The 19709-nt window shown below is 43.5% G+C and overlaps 1 protein-coding gene and 1 pseudogene across 1 annotated transcript; one reads left to right on the top strand and one right to left on the bottom strand.

Moving 5' to 3' along the window:
• Positions 1 to 392: 392 nt before the first annotated feature.
• On the top strand, positions 393 to 834 carry LOC119515740 (40S ribosomal protein S24-like). The gene has a single exon (XM_037811880.1). The coding sequence runs from the start codon at positions 421 to 423 to the stop codon at positions 817 to 819; it is 399 nt and encodes a 132-aa protein (XP_037667808.1). The 5' UTR covers positions 393 to 420; the 3' UTR covers positions 820 to 834.
• A 4727-nt stretch (positions 835 to 5561) lies between these two features.
• Positions 5562 to 7688, bottom strand: LOC119515650 (annotated as a pseudogene).
• Positions 7689 to 19709: the final 12021 nt, after the last annotated feature.

Genomic DNA, 19709 nt, shown 5'->3' with positions numbered 1-19709 from the left:
TATATAAAACAGTGCATTTGTATAATTGATACATGCATACTTAACACAGAAAAGATGTTAGACTGGCTGTAGTGGGGCAGAGAGAAGAAAGAGGTCACAATTAGATAAAGGGAATACACACTACTTACAGGGCCTTGCATAAAACAGCAGTGACAATTGGCTATGAACAGCAATATGATCAACTCAGTTCTCTGAACATGATTTCCAGTTCTTTCCACCACCTTGTTGCCAACCACAAGCAGTCCAAGTTGTCTTATTCAATTAGATATGTATTTAGAAGCAGTGAACACAAAACAAAACAAAAACAGATTGGTTTTCTAAAACTACCAGGCAATGGAGAGAGTAGACAAGATCTTGCAGTAACTACAAAAGTGGATACAGTTTTTTTCCTCTCTGGTTGCTTGAGGATCACCGGCCATCATGAATGACACGGTAACCATCCGGACCAGGAAATTCATGACCAACCGACTACTTCAGCGGAAACAAATGGTCATCGATGTTCTTCACCCTGGAAAGGCAACAGTACCTAAGACAGAAATTCGGGAAAAACTAGCCAAAATGTACAAGACTACACCAGATGTCATCTTTGTATTTGGATTCAGAACCCATTTTGGTGGTGGCAAGACAACTGGCTTTGGCATGATTTATGACTCCTTAGATTATGCAAAGAAAAATGAACCCAAACACAGACTTGTAAGACATGGTCTGTATGAGAAGAAAAAGACCTTCAGAAAACAGCGAAAGGAACGCAAGAACAGAATGAAGAAAGTCAGGGGGACTGCAAAGGCCAATGTTGGTGCTGGCAAAAAGGAGGAGTAAAGACTCTTCAATGACTTGATCCGTGATTGTGCAGATTTTACCAGAGGATTAATAAAACTAAAAACTTTGATATGTTTGGTTGTTTGAAATATATTTGAAGTTTACTGGAAGTGTTACAAAATCAGTTCTGCTGTTATGACAGATTTAGATTGATGCTCAGGGTTCACATTGTCCCATTAAACATTCCATCATGAAAACTCAAAAAAAAAAAAAAAAAAAGTGGATACAACTTGATAGAAAAACATGCAGAAGTAAACAAAGAATGAAAGGAGAAAGAAGAATGAACTAGCTTGGGGACTAAGGAGAGGACTTGGGGCCAAGTTAAGTTTTTAAAGAACAAGAAGGCTTAAGTTTACTTGGAACTCTTGTGAATGATTCTCATAAAGCTTTTGACTTTATCCTGGGTTCCAGGACCACTTTCCAAAATGCCTACAGCTTAAAAGGTACTTGGTATTTTATTCTACTCTTCAGATCTAATGATTTCCCAAACCAAAGTCATCATCCTCAATCCTAACTTTTAACTTTTTAATCCTTTGACTTTCAGGAGTCTATTGAGCTGCCTTCTCTATTCTCAGCACTGAAACTTGAGAAACAAGTTTCTCTGAACCCCTTCTTGATATGCATTCTAGTAATTTTTACTTTCTGTTAATAGACATATAATCGCTCTCCAACTAGATAGTAAATGTGATTGTTATTCTAGGTCTAATTAACCTGTTATCTTAATCTAGACAGGAAAAAAAAAAGAAACTTTTCATGACACTTTAAATTTTCTGCACTACTTATTCAGTCTAATCACTGATAAATTATTTGATCAGCTCAACTAGTCATTACAATTAATTTAAAAATAAAAACAGTAATAATTAGTTTTATCCATCTCTGAATGTCAATTTTTTTTAAAAAGCTAAGCTTTAAAAGGATGGGGTTCAAAATAGAGACCCATGGGTAATTACTAGAGGGTAAAGGAGACCTGCCTGTGCTGGCTAGTATTGGCTCACAGGAACCACTTGTCAATCTTCTGGAATTTGAGAATTGATTCACCTCACACTGGTAGTTTGAAATTGGCCAGCATGGGAGAATTCATGGAATTCGGCAAATACTACAAACCAGGGCTTCCCCCGATCCCAAACCTGGTGGTCAAACTTTTACCAGCACAATTGTTGTCCTTTATAAGGCTGGAGATAATAACAAAAGGGATACAGAAAAATTGACACGTGGAGTAAAGATAAGATTCATTTGGCAGCTCATGGACAGAAATCCATGGGAGAGCACCTCTCCTGTCATCAAAGGTCAGTTGAGGTGTCAGCTGTGATGAGCTTCCACCTGTTCACCGCTTCTCACTTACCTGGGCATGCAGCACCTGTCACCTCTCTCTCCACCATCCAGGGCACCTTCTCTTGCTCCAAAGAGGACATCACTTCTGCCTTAAAAGTCCAGTGTCCTAAGGAGAATAAATAACCTTGACCATACTGTGTTTATTACAGAATGTAAACCCACACTTTAGTTGATAAAGGAATCTCATTATCTCCTCAGGATCTTTCAGGAACCCCCAAAGCAGTGTTTTTATTAAAAAGACCTTTTACATTTTAAACAGTTACCCAGGCAGTTCTAAAGCACATAATAGACTGAATAGTATGGCTTTTGAGGACAAAGGCAAATATGAAGCTTGAATCATCATAAGATAAAAATGCCCTTTCCTAACATCACAGAGCTCCAATACTTATTGAAGAACATGGAGTTGAAATTCAGTCAAGCATTTCAGGGGGTGGGGGTTGCAGATAGTCACACAGAAGGAAAAATTCCACCATGGGCAGCTGTGAATCAATGAAGAAAGATCTCCTTACCCAAAGACACAAGGTAATCACAGTTATCCAGTATCACATCCTTATACAAATTTCTGTTGTCGGGGCTCAGGTGATCCCACTGGTCTGAAGAGAAGACCACGGCCACATCTTCAAATTTCACTGACTCCTGAAATAACAATTTATATTTTCCAAATATTCATGCCTCCATGTGGCCCTCAGAGGTTTTTTCAAGTTGGCCATAACTGAGACACAGAGGGGTATAAGACATTTTAGGTAGCATGGCCAAAAAAGAATGCAAAGTGGAAACTAAGAAATGTGTTTTGCTCTTGTAGAGTTTGGGGAGGCAAAAATATTTATCCCTATGAAAAAATAATAGTGTAAGAAAACTAAAATAGATAATCACTAACTGCCATGCAGTGTGTACCTAAGAGTTGTTAAAGGTTGAAATTATAGGTGCTGACGCATCTAGGGGTGCCTTCAAAAACAAGCTAAATTTGAACTGTAGTTTAAATGAAAGGGTAGACATCTTTGTTTCCAGCCATGATACACTAGCTAGTCTGATTTATCTTTCCACTGTGAAACAACTAAAAAATCTAGACACAGTATACAAAACAATCAATTTTGGGCACTGGTAAACTTGTGCAGGGCTGTATAATCCTTGAAAGAAAAAAAGCACACATTATCCTGGCATTCTTCTTGATGGCATGTCCAGAGCCACATAAAACCCAAGCAGACAGAGGTGGTCTTGCTGGGTGGAGGGAGAGAATTTGGGGAGCAGGGTACTAGAGAGGAAAGAATAGAGAAGGAGCCCTACATGCCTGTATGGAAATTCCCATTAGGGTTTTGGCTGATTTTGCAACAGCACATGCCCAGGGTCAGGCTCGGGAGAACAGCTGCTGGGAGACTGAGCTCATAAGAGACTTTGGGGGTCACATAGTAGTAGAGTGGAGAGACGTCATGACTAGGCATTCAGCTGAGGCCCACGCACCTAGAATTCTAAACCTAGAGAAGATTTCCTTCAAAACTGAATCTATTTGGAACTGAAAAAACTGAATGACCAATAAATGTAAATATAAACTTCTCTCCCAGAAGAAACACATTTTGATAATTTTATGTATCAGCCCTATCAACCCCAAAAAACACAATTCTTATTTTACAAAAAGTATAGAAGAAGATAGATCCAGGAAATGTATTCCAGGAGCCAAAAACAACCCTAATTTGAAAAACATTTCTAACTAAATGAAAATACAACTTATCAAAATTTGTGGGATGCAGAGAAAGCAGTGCTCAAAGGTAAATTTAAGGCATTGAATGCATGTATTAGAAAATAAGAATTATGTAAGATCAATAATCTAAGCTTCCACATTAAGAAACTAGAGAAAGAGCAGTTTATGCCTAAAGAAAGCATAAGAAAAGAAATGAAAATTAGAGCAGAACTAAATGAAGTCAGAAGATAAAAATCAATGAAACTGAGAGCTCATTCTCTGAAAATATTACTAAAATTGATCAACTTTGAGTCAGGATAACCAAGAATAAAAACAAAGAAGACAAAATTATTAGTACCAGAAACTGAAGAGTGGCCATCACCATTGATCCTATGGACATTAAAAGGATAGAACATTATGAACAACTCTGCCACAAAGTTGATAACTTTGATGAAATGGACCAATTCCTTGAAAACCTACCAAAACTCACACAAGGAGAAAGAGAGAATCTTAATAGGCCTATGTCTATTAAAGGAATTGAATCAATAATCTTTTTTTTTTTTTTTTCAAATTTATGAACTTCTTTTATTCAAATAGATTTTCACACATCTTATCTAAAGACACAAATGCAAAGTCCTGTGGAACTTGGGCAGTGCAGCCCCGGGGGTGACTGTGACCCAACACGTTCGCCTTGGCCCAAGGACATAAAACATCTCTTCTGCTAGGGGAAAAAAAAAAATAGCCTTTTCTACATTCATTTAGTTTGCAAAATGCACTCAAAGTGTTCCTAGGAGCCGAATTCATTATTTCCCTCTGAATTCCAGAGTTACCCTTATTTATTTTTTCCATTTTGTTTTTACACCAAGGAAACCACAGTCAAATAATACTCAGCAACGGATTCTCTCTCTTTGGGCTGAAAAATTAAACAGATACTAAATTATGGCAGTGAATTTAGAAAGGAGGGCTCCGAGGGCTCAAAAGAACATGTCTGGGATAATATGATGCTTCTAAGAATATTGCAATCACATCCCGGCAATCACCAGAGCGTGCCGCGTAGCTACCTCCTCAGCTAATATGCTTTCTTCCCGGTGATGACTAATCATATTCTATTAAACAGCGGTAATGCTGGAAGAACTGCATTATTCTTATACAAGTGTATTATTATACAAGTGTAAAGAATTATACAAGTGTAATGAAGCCAGTATTCTCCCCGGACAGATTAGCTACAACTGATTTGACACATACCATCATAGGGGCTTCAAACCTGACAAACTCTGTGCTTGCTTCTGATTTATGCCGTCAAGCTCCTCGGCGAAGAAATGAGATCCGCGTGTTCCGTTTGGTAGAGGTGAAATGGACGGATGTGCTTAAGTGCCAGTTAAGGAAAGTTTCCCCTTCTCCTTGCTCCTCGCCTTCCCTCCCCCTGCCTGCCCTGGCGCCTGGCCCCACTCTGTCTGCAGGCCCGGGGGCCGGGGTCCTCGGGCGTGTGCTATCATCCAGGAATGGGGGCGTCCGTCCCCCCTGTGCATCACTTAGGAAATCTCACGAAAAGGCCTCCGGGCCTCTTCTTCGCCCCCTCGGACTGTCCAGGTTTTATGATTTCATGTGGGGGGTGGGCGGGGGTGGGTGGGGAGGTAACCGCCGGGCAGAGAGGGGGGACACGACAGGACTCACGTGTGGCAACCTCTGGGAGAGAGGGCGCGGAGGCCGTGGGCGGCGCGAGTGTCGGTGGGCGTCAGATGACGGTGGGCAGCCTGCCGCTGCTGTTGTTCTGGTTGTGGTTTTTCCCGGACAGGTTGGGGGTGGCCATGAGCACGAAGCGCTCGTCGGGGCAGCCGTACTGCAGCAGGACGTCGATGCACTCCTGGCTGGAGGCCTGCCGGGCGTAGGCCAGCGCCGTGTTCCCGTGGGCATCCCGGGCCATGACGTCCACGCCGTACCAGATCAGGAGCTGCAGCAGCACCACACTGCCCCAGCGGCTGGCCAGGTGCAGGGCCGTGCGCCCGTCGCCCTCTCCGCGGGTCTCGTTCACCTGGTCCTGGGAGCCGTGCACCAGCAGCAGGATGACCGTCCGCAGGTCCTCGTCGGCCGTGGCCCGCAGCAGGTGCTGGCCCAGGGACAGCTCTGTGCAGGGCAGCGGGGCCAGGAAGAGCTTCTGCTCGTACTTGGCCCGGATCCACCACTCCTCCTCGTCCCTTGTGGAGTCCAGTGAGGGTTTTGTCCGCCCCTGGCAGCTCTCTTCCCAGACACTGTTGGCCAGCTCATTCCCAATGGACGACATCAGTTTGATAAGCTCAATGGGCCAGTCGTCAAGGTCCAGTGATCGGACTCGGGAAAGGTGGGTGCCAAGATTCTGGTGGATCCCTGAGCACTCAATGCACATGAGGACTCCCAAGTTCAAACTGGCCCAGTTAGGATTCTGGGTCTTGCAGTCTACGCAGTGCGAATTCCCTCTGATGTTTCGGATAGACTGCGGGGCCATGGCTTCACTCTGGCTGGTCAGCCCGGACTAGTTTTTGCTGCTCTCACAGGACTGTAAGCTGGCCAGGATCTGACTCTCGATGGCTTGGACCCACGCGTCCCTCTCTTCATATGTGGTGGCTTCAAAGTACCACGTCTGGCCGGTGAGGGACACGATGATAACTCAGTTTTCCTCTTGCTCTTCTGCGGTGCCCGAGAGGCCGTCGGCTTTGAAGTTGCCGGTGCTTTTCTTCTGACGGTGCTTCTTTCTGTTGGGGTGGGGAGAGGGGGGCAGGTCGAGTTTGGGGCTGGTGCTGCTGGAGACACTTGGGATGGAGCACACGGACTTACCCAGCCCCGTGTCTGAACTGGGCGAGATGTGCAAGCTGCTCACGTCCTCGGAGAGGCTGTTGGTCTTAGGGCTGGAGATGGGTGCGCAGGCTGATGTGGCTGGGGGGGGGGGCGGGCTTCTTCCCCGGGACCTTCGCGGTGGTTCTCAGAAGATCGATCTCTTTGCCGTTAACGTTCTGCATGTAATCATGCAGGCTTGGATGGTAGGTCAGCACGCCGTTGTCACACAGGGTGATGTACTTCTTCCACTCCTTGTCCAGTGATTTGCCACTTCGCTTCAGCAGCACACCCTGTTTAATTGGGATTGCGCGGTCCCTCCCGATGCTGTCCGCTCGGCCCTCCAAGCCTTTCTTCTCTTTGTCTGGGTCACTCCCTTTCTGAGAGGTGAAGAGGTTGGACCGGCGCTTGGACTGCTTACGGACGGGGGTGGGCGTGTTGGCGGCGGGAGGCACATCGATGCGCAGCTCCTTCTGGCTGGTGCTGGGTGTCGAGGGCACGGAGGAGGAGTAGTCGCTCAGGCTCCCGCCGCCGCTACTCGTCTGGCTGATGTGCACGGCGGACACCTGCGCGGAGCAGACGGACGAGTGGCTTGGTGAACTAAGGACTTGCAAGGCCCGTAGGTGGCACAGGTCTCGTAGTAGGTGCAGCGCTTGAGGTCACTGGAGAGCTTCCGCGCTTATGGCGTCCTGCGTTCCCACCAGAAACAACGGAATCTCGCTGGTGTTCCGGTAGGTGGCCATTCGGCTGTAGTCGTGGTAAACAGTCTGTAAACGTATCCTCCAGGCTGAAGACGAAGATAACAGCGTCCACCCACATGGCAAACTGCGCCTCTGCGGGGCCCCCTTCGTCTCTAATCAGCAGCAGATAGCTTTGTCTATCAACAACAATCTCTTTCTTGAACCTTCCACCTTCGGGCGATTCCTCCTGCATGCACGTGCCCGTCAGGTAGCGGCGCACCAGGGCGGACTTGCCGCTGGCCAGGTTACCCACAATGCCCACTTTGAGCTCCGGGACAGACCGGCTCAGCGTCCATTCCTGGCTATTCACGAAGGCATCTCTGCGCGGGGACCCGTCGATGCTCTCAGCGCTGGACGAGTGGGTGTCGACCGGGGCCCGGCGCAGGCTGAAGTAGCCCCGCGGCCGCGAGGTGCCGCTCCGGGGGCCCGCGCATCGCCAGGGCCGCCTCTGAATGCGCCATCCCTGCGCGCGAAGATGCCGCTGAAGAAGTGCAGCAGCCGGTGCTCGGAGGCCGCGCCAGGGCCGGCGCCCGCAGCCCGCGCCCGCTCCAGCCGCTGCAGGTCGCTGTTGTCCAGCGTGCGGTTCTTGCTCTTGCTGCGCTCCCAGCGCTCCAGGTTCGAAAGCGCGTCGTTCTGGCTGAGCACCTCACCCACGTCCAGGGTGTTGCGCTTCACCGAGGTGGGCTGCACGGCCACCCCGGGCTCCAGGGCGACCTCGGGTCCGGCCCCGGTCTACCCGCTCGGCGCCCTGGCCAGGCTCCCGGAGCTGCTGTGGCGCCGCCCGCGGCCCAGGGCCCGGCCCCGGGGAGGCTCGGGCCCGCTCCAGTGCCTGAAGCCGAGGCTCCGCCGCAGGGGCGCGGGTCGCGTCGCCTCCACTTCAGGGCTGCTGGGATTCGGCGATCCAGGCCCCTCGGCCCCGAAACCTTCCTCGACGGCCGTGGGGCTGACGGCCAGGTCCCCGGGCCCCGGCGTGACGCCCCTGCAGTCCGCAGGCTCCGGGCTGCCGCCGAGTGCGCAAGCCGCAGCCGCACGAGCTCCAGCTACCCGGTGCTGCGGGTGCGGAAGGTGTGGAAGTCCCAGGCGCGGGGTGGGCGGCCCGCGGCGTCCTCCTTGCCAGCCGCTGCAGCCTCCTCGGCCTCCTCCTCTTCCTCGAGTCTTCCCGGCGCGTCAGGGGAGCGTGCGGGCCGGGGCCGCCGTCACCCGCCGCGGCCAACAGCTCTTGGCTGACCATGGTCACGGAGATGCGGAAGACGGTCTTCCTGGAGGGCGCCCCGCGCGGCATGGCGTCCGCGGGTGGGGACGCGGGCTCGCCGCTGCCGTCCAACAGGTACATGTCGCCGGGAGGGCGGGACGCGCAGGCCGGAGCCCAGCGAGGCCGGGCGTACTGCCGGCCCGGGGGTGGGCGCTCGCAGCCGAGGTCGCGCTCAGCTGACCGGGACTGCGCACCTGGCGCCCTCCGCCCTCTGCGCGGCTGCTGCGGCGCGGCCCGAGTGCGGGGCTCCGGGGCGCCGAGCCATGGGCCGGCGGGGCCGGAGCTGGGTGGGGTGGCACGGCTGCCGCTCAGGCGCAGGGACCGTCGCGCCGGCAGGTGCAGCCGCGGCGCGCAGGGCCCGGGGCAGGTGGCGACGCCCGCGGCCTCATTGTTTTCGGCGCGGCGCCCGTCCCCATCCTCCGGCCTTTTTTGTACAGTTCGGGCTGCTCGGCAGCCTCCGCCACACCCCCGGCCCGGGACTCGCGGGTAGCGGCGCTGGCCGCGGCCCCCAATAATCTTCTAAAAAAAGAAAGCACCAAGCCCAAATGGTTTCATTGGTGGATTCTACCAAATACTAAAGAAAGAAAGAATACAATTCTCTTCAATCATTTCCAGGTGATGGAAGCAGAGAAGAAACTTTCTGTATCATTCTATGAGGCCAACACTACTCTTATAGCGAAAGCAGATAAAGACATTGCAAAAAAAAGAAAAACTATACCAGTATCTCTCATGAACAGAGATGCAAAAACCTCAACAAAATATTAGCAAATCCAATCTAACAATGCACAAAATGAATTATACACTACAACCAAGTGGGGTTTATTCCAGGTATGCAAGGCTGGGTCAACATTCAAATATCTATTCATGTAATCCATCAGGTCAACAGGCTAAAGGAGAAAAGTCATATGATCCTATCAACTGATGCAGAAAAAGCATTTGACAAAAGTCCACACCTATTCATGAAAAAAAAAAAATCACTCAGCAAAGTACAAATAGTTTGTGACTTAACCACACCTGTGAACTCCCTTTTGCCACAGAAGGTAACATATTCACAGGTTTTGAGGTTTAGGGTAATGACTTGGGACCCAATATTTGGCCTACCACACCTGTTTCTTCTATTTGCCTGTCAATTTACTACCATTGCTCTGTTGTTTCAATTACTATAATGAGGTACACTAAGTCTGTAACACAAGTGCCCTCTTACCACCCAGAAATACAGGGACGTTCTTCCGTGTTTATTCCATCTACCCAACGATGTGCTCTGCTCCAGCTCTCCCAAAGCTTTGAGAGCTACCAGTCAAATCACTGTCCCCACCACCACTACCAGCCGCCCAACTTCAAACTGAACTCCGCTGCCCCCTGGGTCTCCTGTTCTCCAGCCAAAAGATATTTCCTAACAAAGTGATGCCTCAGGTGACCTGCTTTGAGTAGAACTGTGTGGACGCCCCCTGGTTAGTAACTCCATGAGCAGTCTGTTGAACCAATAGACGCACCCTGGGTCACGAAAGAAGGCTAGGTTGTTTGGATGCTCTCTACTGCGCCTCCAGCTGTCATCTCATCACCAGAATGGGAAACCACAGTCTTGATGAACAAAAGCAAAATGTTTTTAGACCTGGAAATTGGTATTTTAGGAAGGAAATTGGAAGTAAGCCACTTACCTGTGATATCACTTTTAGAAATGAAAGGGCCATTTTTTTTTTTTTTTTTCCTTTTTCGGTTGTCAGGGAAAAGCAGATTCCTGAGAAGCCACACCTTAAAATTGAGGACAGAAGTACTGTGAGGCCAGGCCTTCTTTTCAGATCCCCCACACCCAAATCACTACAGCCTCCACCGCACACACAGGAGCCCGGGAACACACCACGGCCCTCCAGCCTTGGCCTTCAGCTTCCCCTCTTCTCCAGGGCCCTACCAGGAGCCCCTGCCTGATGCTGGAGCAGTTGGGATTTAGGGTAGATGGGGCTCTACCCACCTGTCAAGGTGCAAGACTCCTTCCCAGATCTGCCTGGAACCAAACTTCCTCCGCTGCCCAGTAGAACGGGAAGCAAACGAGGAGTGAGTGCAAACTCCAGAAATGGCTGACAAGCCCAGCACACACCTGAGCCTGTTTTTATATAGAGGCCAGATAATCATACCCGGAATCTTCTCATTTCCCAATCAAGGTCTGTCACTGCCTGCAGGACTCCCAGTTCTTTTGGTCCTGCAAGGAGGAGTAGGGAATGCAGGATTGTCTGATCAAGGTTAGGCTGGAAAATCCCAGGGGCTCTTTATTCTTGCCTACTATGTACCCCAATCATGATGTCATATAATGCACACCCAAGAGCAGCTTGTGACACACTTCCCACTTGAATGTTTGAGAGGAGGGGTCTCACCTGGTGCCCCTCACAGAGGAGGCAGCTGCCTGGAGGCGGAGAAGCAGCTCAGCACTTTAGGCAGGGAGATGGTGTAAAATAGCACCTCGTCTTTCCCATGGCCCATCAGGGATTTGGGGGGATTCAGCATGTGCTTTTCATCCTTTTCATATATTATTTGGTAGATTAAACTTTTAAAATTTTGTTGGGGTCCAATTAATAAGTTTTTCCTTTTGTGGATTAAGCTTTTCGTGTCACATCTAAGAACCCTTTGCCTAGACTTCAGTCGTGAAGATTTTCTTTTATTTTCCTTCTAAAAGTTTTGTAGTTTTATGTTGTTGTTCATGATCCATTTTGAGTTAATTTTTGTAGAAAGTATGAGGTTTAGGTCAAAGTTTGTTTTTTCCCCTATGGACGTCCAATTGCTCCACTGCCATTTGTTGAAAAAGCTAACTTTTATTTTAAAAATGCATGCTGATTTTGTGATTTACTCCAAATTTATATTTTTCATAAAAGAATAAGAGCTTACATTATGTGACAAAATAAAACTGATGCTCCAAGAAGATGTGTCAGATTAATTGTGCAGTTTGTTTTACTCTTTGGCATAGATCTATAGACTTCTTAGGGCATGTGAATCCCTTCTTAGGGCATGTGAGAGAATAAGTATTGGAAGACATTGGAAGTTTCTGCCACTTCTGATAATCTGATAATCCATTTATCTCTCTGTTCTGTCTCTCTGTCCCTCCCAACCTCTCAGTTTCCTATCTCTTTGTATTTCTCTCACATGTGCACACTGAACTACCATTAAATGATAGGGTTACCATAGGTTCTGATTTAACCAAGGTGATAAAAAGTTCATACTAATTGGCAAATTTTTTAACAGTGCCCCTCATTTTCCCTCAAAGGTGTCCTAATTAGAGCAATAGATTATTGCTCACCTTTTTTACTGAAGACTTTCTCTGCCCAGCACTTCACTTTTTACACTTCACACACTCTACCCTTAGCTTTAACAATAAAACTTTGATCTAGGTATGTTTTAGCCCTGATATATAAATTAATAATTTGAACAAAAAGAGTTTTTAAAGATAGGACAGAATGTCTGGGCTAACTCTAATTAACAGTACTCAGCAGGGACACCAGTGCTCGTGTGGAAAGACCTGCATGAACCTATATAGAGGCAGTGGGACTCCAAACAAGACTTTGAACTTCCACAGCTGTGGACTTGCACCAGTTTAATCTAATTATTCTGGCTAGTAACTCCTTTTCCTATCAATCTACATAGTGGCCATAAATTTTGAATATAGGTAAGTATACATAAATTGTTTAATATTATATGATATATTCAATGGCATATGTGATAGTCAATTTCTTATCCCTCATTAGTAATGTGCGGTTCATGTGCTTGCAAAATTGCATTGAACGTGGGACATTAACACTGCTTCCATCAGCCTGTCCACTTGCATATAGGATGTATGCCTCATGTCATCTGAATCTCTGATTTCCACAGGATTCACATTTAGCAGCCGTCAGAAGTCGTCAGCAAGGAGTTTCATATCTGGAGAATGTGTAGCCAGTTCCACATGGCCATATCAGTTCCAACCCAGTTTTGGAAATCATCGTCCAACCAGTCCCTCTCCATTCTGGGCTCACCATCCGTTTGGACTCAGTCTGGGTGACCTCGCCCTACACCATCAAGTACAGGCACTGATTACTTAACAGGGTTACATAAGTCAAATATTCAACCATATATCAAGATTTTATGGCCACCCAGTAGATTCATAATTGTTTGCTTTGTCTTCCTCACCAAAATGTATACTCCATGAAGGAAGAGAATTTGTCTGTCTTGTTCATTGATATATCTGCAGCAGCTAGGAACATGCATGCCCTATAGAAGGTATGCTTTAACATTTTTAAATGTATTATCAAAATCTGGGGGTGGGAGGGAATAAGAGGAGATGGAGAAATGATCTTGAATGTGACCTTTATCACCAAAGGGATCAAGCATTCTCTGAATTAGACGTAATTGTCGTGGAAGTGGTTAAATTGTATTTTATCACAGTAGGTAAAATGAGAGGTCAGTATCAGAAATTTATAGGAAATAAATTCACATTCCTCATATGTTTCTTTTTGTGATTGTGAGATTTTTTACAAAAAAATACAATAGAAAACAAGAAGAGGAACAAGCCCTTCATCTGGTGGAAAAGTTAGAGATTAGGATATTGAAGACGGAGGTGGGGCTGGAAACGGGAGAATGAGGTCATATCATGTGGAGCTGCCGGGGTTCGTGATCTGTGAATTTCTGTGGAAGAGGAGGAAACCTCATGGGGTGAAAGTAGCTTGTGAAATATGGTAAAAGTTACAATAATTCCTAAAGAGAATGGGAAAAGGAACTGGAGAGAATGAAACTTCTCAGATGAAGTTTGAAGTCTGTGATTCTTGCAAACATCCAATCTACAGATGACAGGGTCTGGATTAGAGCAGGGGCAGCATGAATGGAGGTGAGATCACGCATCAAACAAATACCATATCCTTTGGCTGAAGAAGTTACAAGAGACCAGATGCTGGAGTTGGAGGGCACTGAAAAGTTGAAGCTGACTCTCAGAACCTGGAAAGATATTTCTCTGCAGTTCTTTCAAATCATAGCATGACATGTTCTTGTTGCTTGGAAGGAAGACTACTACTTGATGTCACTTTTTTTTTTTTACATGAATGTTTTGGGATGTGTAAGTCAAGTGACATTGTGCAGGCTCCCTTTTATTGGTATTGGAACTGGGTCTACTGGACTGAATCTACTCTTCCTAAAGTTCAGGCCAACTCTTCCCACTAGAGCAATTTTATTGGGTAATAGCTTAATAAATCCACAAAAAGGTGACCAAGAATATCTAATATAAAGGATTTTGTGACTTAAAAAAAAAACTGGAGATGTATATAATACACTAATATTCAGATGATGTTCAAGATAAATGTGAAAATCACTCATTTTTATTGTATTGAAAATACCATGCTATTATATGTAGCAAATTATTTATATATGGATATGTTAAAAATTGGGAAAAAAAATACAACAGAGAACAATTTTCAGATAGTTCTTCAATCAGGATCTCTTTGAATTGCCAAAACTTCATGAGGAACCAATTTGTTTTACTTCCATCTTTAAATAAATTCAAAAAGTTAATTCAGAGGCTGAGATTGGCTTACAGTTAGTGAAAGCCTCAAGCAAAATGAGTCAACATATAGGGACAGGAGAATATTAGTCTTGGCATTTTTAAATTGAGAGGCTTACTATAACTAGTCTGGTGATGGTCTATTTGGGATGCCAGATCTTTCACAACAAATTTCCTAATCTTTTCTATTCGGTTTCTTTACTTTCCTTCCTAACATTTGGATTCACATATTGGAGTGATGGACTGGTGGACGTGATCTTGAGACATTACTATATATTTGCCATTTTATTTGCTTTTCCCTGTATTTTAGAGTAAGATAGGAAAGTGTGGTGGTTTGAAGCTGTATGTACCACAGAAAATCATGTTCTTAGAGCTAATTCATTCCTGTGGGTATAGACCAATTGTGGGTTGAACCTTTTGATTAGGTTTTTTCAGTTGAGGCACATCCCAGGTAGGTCTTAATCCTCTTACTAGAGTCCTTTATAAGAAAAACACACACAAGCTAAAAGAGAAGGACACACCCAGAAGCAGAGAGAGAAAGCCACACACGGAGCAGCCAGAAGCTGAAAGCAATGAAATCCAGGTGAGAAGGACCAGCAGATGCCAGCCATGTGCCTTGCCATGTGACAGGATCCCAGGATCGCTGGATCACCTATTGATGCCTTGATTTGGACACTTTCACAGTCTCAGATCTATAAGCTGGTAAACTAATAAATTCCCATTGTTAAAAGCCCATTTCTGGTATATTGCATTTTAGCAGCTTTAGCGAACTAAAACAGAAAGTGAGTCTGATGCATTTTAGTGTTAAATCTTTCCTTTATCTCATCAACTTAGGAAGTTATGAACTCTCTTAGGCCAACAAATTCTTTATTGTCGTAACTGTTTGTAATCTCACTTCTAATTTCTCAGCTATTTTTCAAAGATATTCTGGTTGCTTTTCAGCTGAGTGCAGTGATAGCTTCTGCTCTTCTAACTCAACTCTAGAACAGGCCCTGTACAGGCACAAGAAGTGAGCATCTAGACCAACTTTAAGTTAGAGAAACATACATATACTTCCAGGATTTTAGTGAATTGATCATATAGGGCTCATCTGGGAACCCAAAACCAAATTTTCTTTGGAGAATACACTGTGATATCCCTGAAAAAGAGCAACCAGCAAGAGAGTGAAATTGAATGTAATATTCCCAAAATTGTTTATGCACTGAGGTCAAGTCCAGGAGACTTGTTAAACTATACCCTTCAGTCTTGGGCTGGACAGGGGAACTTTGTCACTCATGGTTGAAGGAACCCATCCAGCAATGTAAGATAGATTTGGACCTTGTGTCAAAAATCCATTAAGTAGCAGATATAAGAAAGTTCAAGTTTATGTATCAAGCTGTTAAGGAAGGCAATTACTTTCAAATAAGTCATAAGTAGGTTTTCCATATTCTAAGTAGAAGTCCAGCAGCCTTCTGTTGTAACAAGTCAACATTTTTCCCTAGATATATCTAAGAAGGGTAATAATCCCATGAGACCAGGTGCACTAGAGGATATATCCATTCAGACAAGTCAGGAGAAGCATTTTGCCACCTCAATATGGATACTTATATTTATATTACTATCATTCTTTTGGTTCTGATTTCAAAAATAAGGAGCAAGTCAAATAAGGTTTTGTTTCTGTGTGAAAGGAATTTTCTTTGATAGCTCTAATCCCAGCAATATAGATTTCACATCACTTATTCATAATTACTTGTATTGGGTTTGCAGTTTTTCACACATCTTTTCATCATTTACCATATCACCTCTATTTATTAAAAGAAATTGATTCATGACCTTGTTTCACTGAATGAAAACTGTAAATAAAATTAAGTCAATTTTCTTATACTATTCCTCTTAGCAATCTATTCTCAACATAGGGACTATGATAGAGGCGAGGCCTTAGCCAATTTCAAATTCTAGGCTGAATCTTATCAGTGAATTTTCTGGTGATCTTTCGAAGAATCACTGTCAAAGTAAGACAGAAGATACATCTCTAATCATATAATGCTGTTTCCTTGCCAAGTATGATTTTAAGTTTCATCTACTAGTTTATTCTAAGATTTTCCATACAGTATGCATTCTGGTAAACAAGGAGAGAGTTATAATCAACACGGAAAGCTTTTAGCCACAGATGGGGTTTCTTTGGATTTAATGCTCTGATGTTTAGTGAAGGCGATGTGATACCTGGAAACCTCTTCACAGTTACCATGATTTTAGAAATTCTACTGCTTATGAGTTTTCTGATGTTGAACAAGGTATGATCTTCTCTTAAAAGCTTTATTACATTGACTACAAACAAAGTGTTTCTCTTCTGAATGACTTTTCAAATGATTATTAAGATTATATGCCCTGTTAAAGGTCTTTTCACACTGGCTACATTCATAGGGTCTTTCCCCAGTACGAGTTCTTTCATGCTGAGCAAGTTCATGGTTATTCCTAAAACCATGTGCACACACTTGACAGTGAAAGGGTTTCTCTCCAGTGTGGATTTTTTGATGCCGTTTCATGACTGGTTCTTGACTAAAGGCCTTTCCACATAGATGGCACTTGAAGGGTTTCTCTCCAGTATGAGTTCGCTTATGTCTCCTAGGCTGCGAGTAAAACTTAAAGGACTTTTCACATTCATCACATTGGCATGGTGTTGGTTCAGTATGAGTTGCCTGATGTTCAGTAAGCTTTGAAACTTTGTGAAAGGTATTTCCACATTTATTACATTCAAAGTGTTTCCCGGGAGTATGAATTTGTTGATGTCATTTCAGGACTGACTGTTGGCGAAAGGTCTTTCCACATTCATTACATTGAAAGGGTTTCTCTCCAGTGTGAACTCTCTGATGTTTAATGAGGAGTGAGTAAAACTTAAAGACCTTGTTGCATGCATCACATTTGTATAGCGTTGGTCTTATATGAGTTTTCTGCTGTTGCATAAACTTTGAAGCTCTGGTAAAAGTTTGTCCACAGTTATTACATTCCAAAAGTTTCTCTTGTGCATGAATTTTTGGGTGTGTACTCGTAAATGATGAAAGATGCCTAAAGGCCTTTGCATACCCATCACCTTTGTATGGTTTCTCTACTGTATGAATTTTCTTATGTCGTGTAAAGTATGAGATATGGCTAAATGCCATCCCACAATCATCACATTCATGGCTTTGAATTTCAGTGTTAAGTCTTTGCTGTTCAGCCAGGTGTGAGTTTTGTCTGAATGCATTTGCAGATTCATTGTCAGAAGAAAAATTCAGAGTTGGTTGGCATGCTAATGGGAAGACAATAAAAGAAAATAATAAAATTAGACTCTTATATCACAATATGTATCATGATAAGTATTTTTTGTGTACGCACATATGTATGGGAGACATAAGAATATAGTGGTTGTGGGTTGGCGAGGTAGCAATATGTGGTTGGGAAGTGGCAGTGCATGGGCATGAAAAGTGAGTGGTGCAACTATGCATTTTATAGATATCATTAACAACCTACATCAATACTTTTTAAATAAACAAGAAGGTACTGATGTCATTATTTCTTTGAACTGAAAATAATTTTCCCTAAGAATTGCCCATTGAAAGTTCTTGACACAACAGATAGTGTTAATTGGGTTATACTCTCAAATTTTTATTTTAGCCACAAATTTGTACAAGTTAATATGTGATTAAATAGAAATGTAGTACACTGATTTTAGGACAAGTTAACATGTGATTAAATAGAAATATAGTACACTGATTTTAAAGCTACTTGAATACTAACATTAGGATGCCATCGTTGGTTTATCCGTTGATCTAATACAAGGATTTTGCATTGTGTTCATTTGTTAATGCAAATAGGGATCTAACTTGTATATAGACCTTTATGAATTTGACCACCACCATATTATATTTAATGTCCTGGAATGAATTTAGACCCTTTTAAAGAGGAATCCCAATTCCGTATTTGGAAAGACAGAAGGTCTCCTTTGAACGAGGAATGCCAGTTATCTATTTGCTGAATATTAAGGAACGATACTCAAGTAAGCTCTCGCCAATTTATATTTGAAATTCTAGCACTTGTGTTTAACTATTTCTACAGCCCTGGTTCTACTAATATTTTATTTTTTGCTAATCTGATACAAAGTTTTATCATTGCCCTTTTTATTTGTATTGATTCAGCTGCTAAAAATATTTTTGTTTTTTGCCTAATGAGATAAAACAAAATAAATTATAAAGCTCTAAGGAAGTAAATATAAAACTCTCCACCACTAACAAGAAGTGGAACTAGCCTGGGATCCTGTTACTTTCCTGCATCCCAACCATGGAGAGTCTACTGAAGTCTCAAACATATGGATAAGACATAAAACAACAAATGACAAAAGTACAATGAGGTCCAGACAAATCTTTTCAAGTGTTGATTTAACACAACTTTGAATTGTCAGTTTTTTGAATTTTAGCCATTCTAATTTGTGTCTAGTGGTATCTCATTATTTTAAATTGTATTTTCCTAACAACTAATAATGTTGACCACCAACTTTTCATGAGCTTTTAAGTCAGAAGTGCATATTTTTTGGCAAAATGTCTATTCAAATCTTATGGATACTTTAAATTTTTATTGGGTTGTCTTACTATTGACTTTTGAAATTTATCTATATATTCTGGATATGTCTTATCTGATATTTGCAAAAAATTGCAAATATTTTTCCCTAGTCCATAGATTGTCTTCTCATTTTCTTAGTAGCATCTTTCAAAAAGCAGAGGTTTTAAATTTTGATAGTCCACTTTATCAAACTTTTGTATTAATCATGCTTTTCGTATTTTATCTATGAACTCTTTACCTAACCCAAATTCAAGGATTTTTTCCTGTGCTTTCTTCTAGGAGTTTTATAGTTTTAGCTCTTACATTTAGATCTATGATCCATTTGGAGATCATTTTTGTGTATGATGTGATGTAAGGGTCTAAATTAATCTTTTTTGCATGTGGATATCCCATTGTCCTAGCATCACTTGTTAAAGAAAGACTATCCTTTCCCCACTGATTTTTTTTATATTTTCCAAAAATAAATTGACCATAAATATAAGGGTTTATTTCTAGACTCTCAATTCTATTCCATTGATCTATATATACTGTAACAAAAAAAAAATATTAGGAAAGCTCAGCTTTCATCTTCCCAGGTGTCCTGGTTACCCTGACCATTTGGTGTGTGAATTTTAATGGCTTTTACCTGCTCACTGCTTCTCAATTACCTGAGCATGGAGCTCTTGTCCCCTCTTTCATCAGCATCCAGGGATCATTCCCTTGCTTTAAAGAAGACATCACATCTGCTTTGAAAGCCCATTGTCCTGCATATAGAAAAATAAACTGATCTTGTCAATGTTGTGGCCATTAGAGAATTTAGACCCAATCTTTTGACCATAAGCAAGGTGACCGTAGGTCCCAGTTTGCTTGGAACAGTCAGTTTGCCTTGGTTATCCCAACATAATTACCTGTAACATTCCCTTTCACTTTCAAGTACCATTTGTATGAAAGATAAGTTAGATATTGACACTAGATAAGGAAAGAGGAGATTGCACAGGAAGCCCAAGAGGAATGTCC

This window comes from Choloepus didactylus, chromosome 19, assembly GCF_015220235.1.
Source record: "Choloepus didactylus isolate mChoDid1 chromosome 19, mChoDid1.pri, whole genome shotgun sequence".
Lineage (NCBI taxonomy): Eukaryota > Metazoa > Chordata > Mammalia > Pilosa > Megalonychidae > Choloepus > Choloepus didactylus.
The sequence above is the reverse complement of the archived record's forward strand: the minus strand, read 5'-3'. Positions and strand labels throughout refer to the sequence as shown.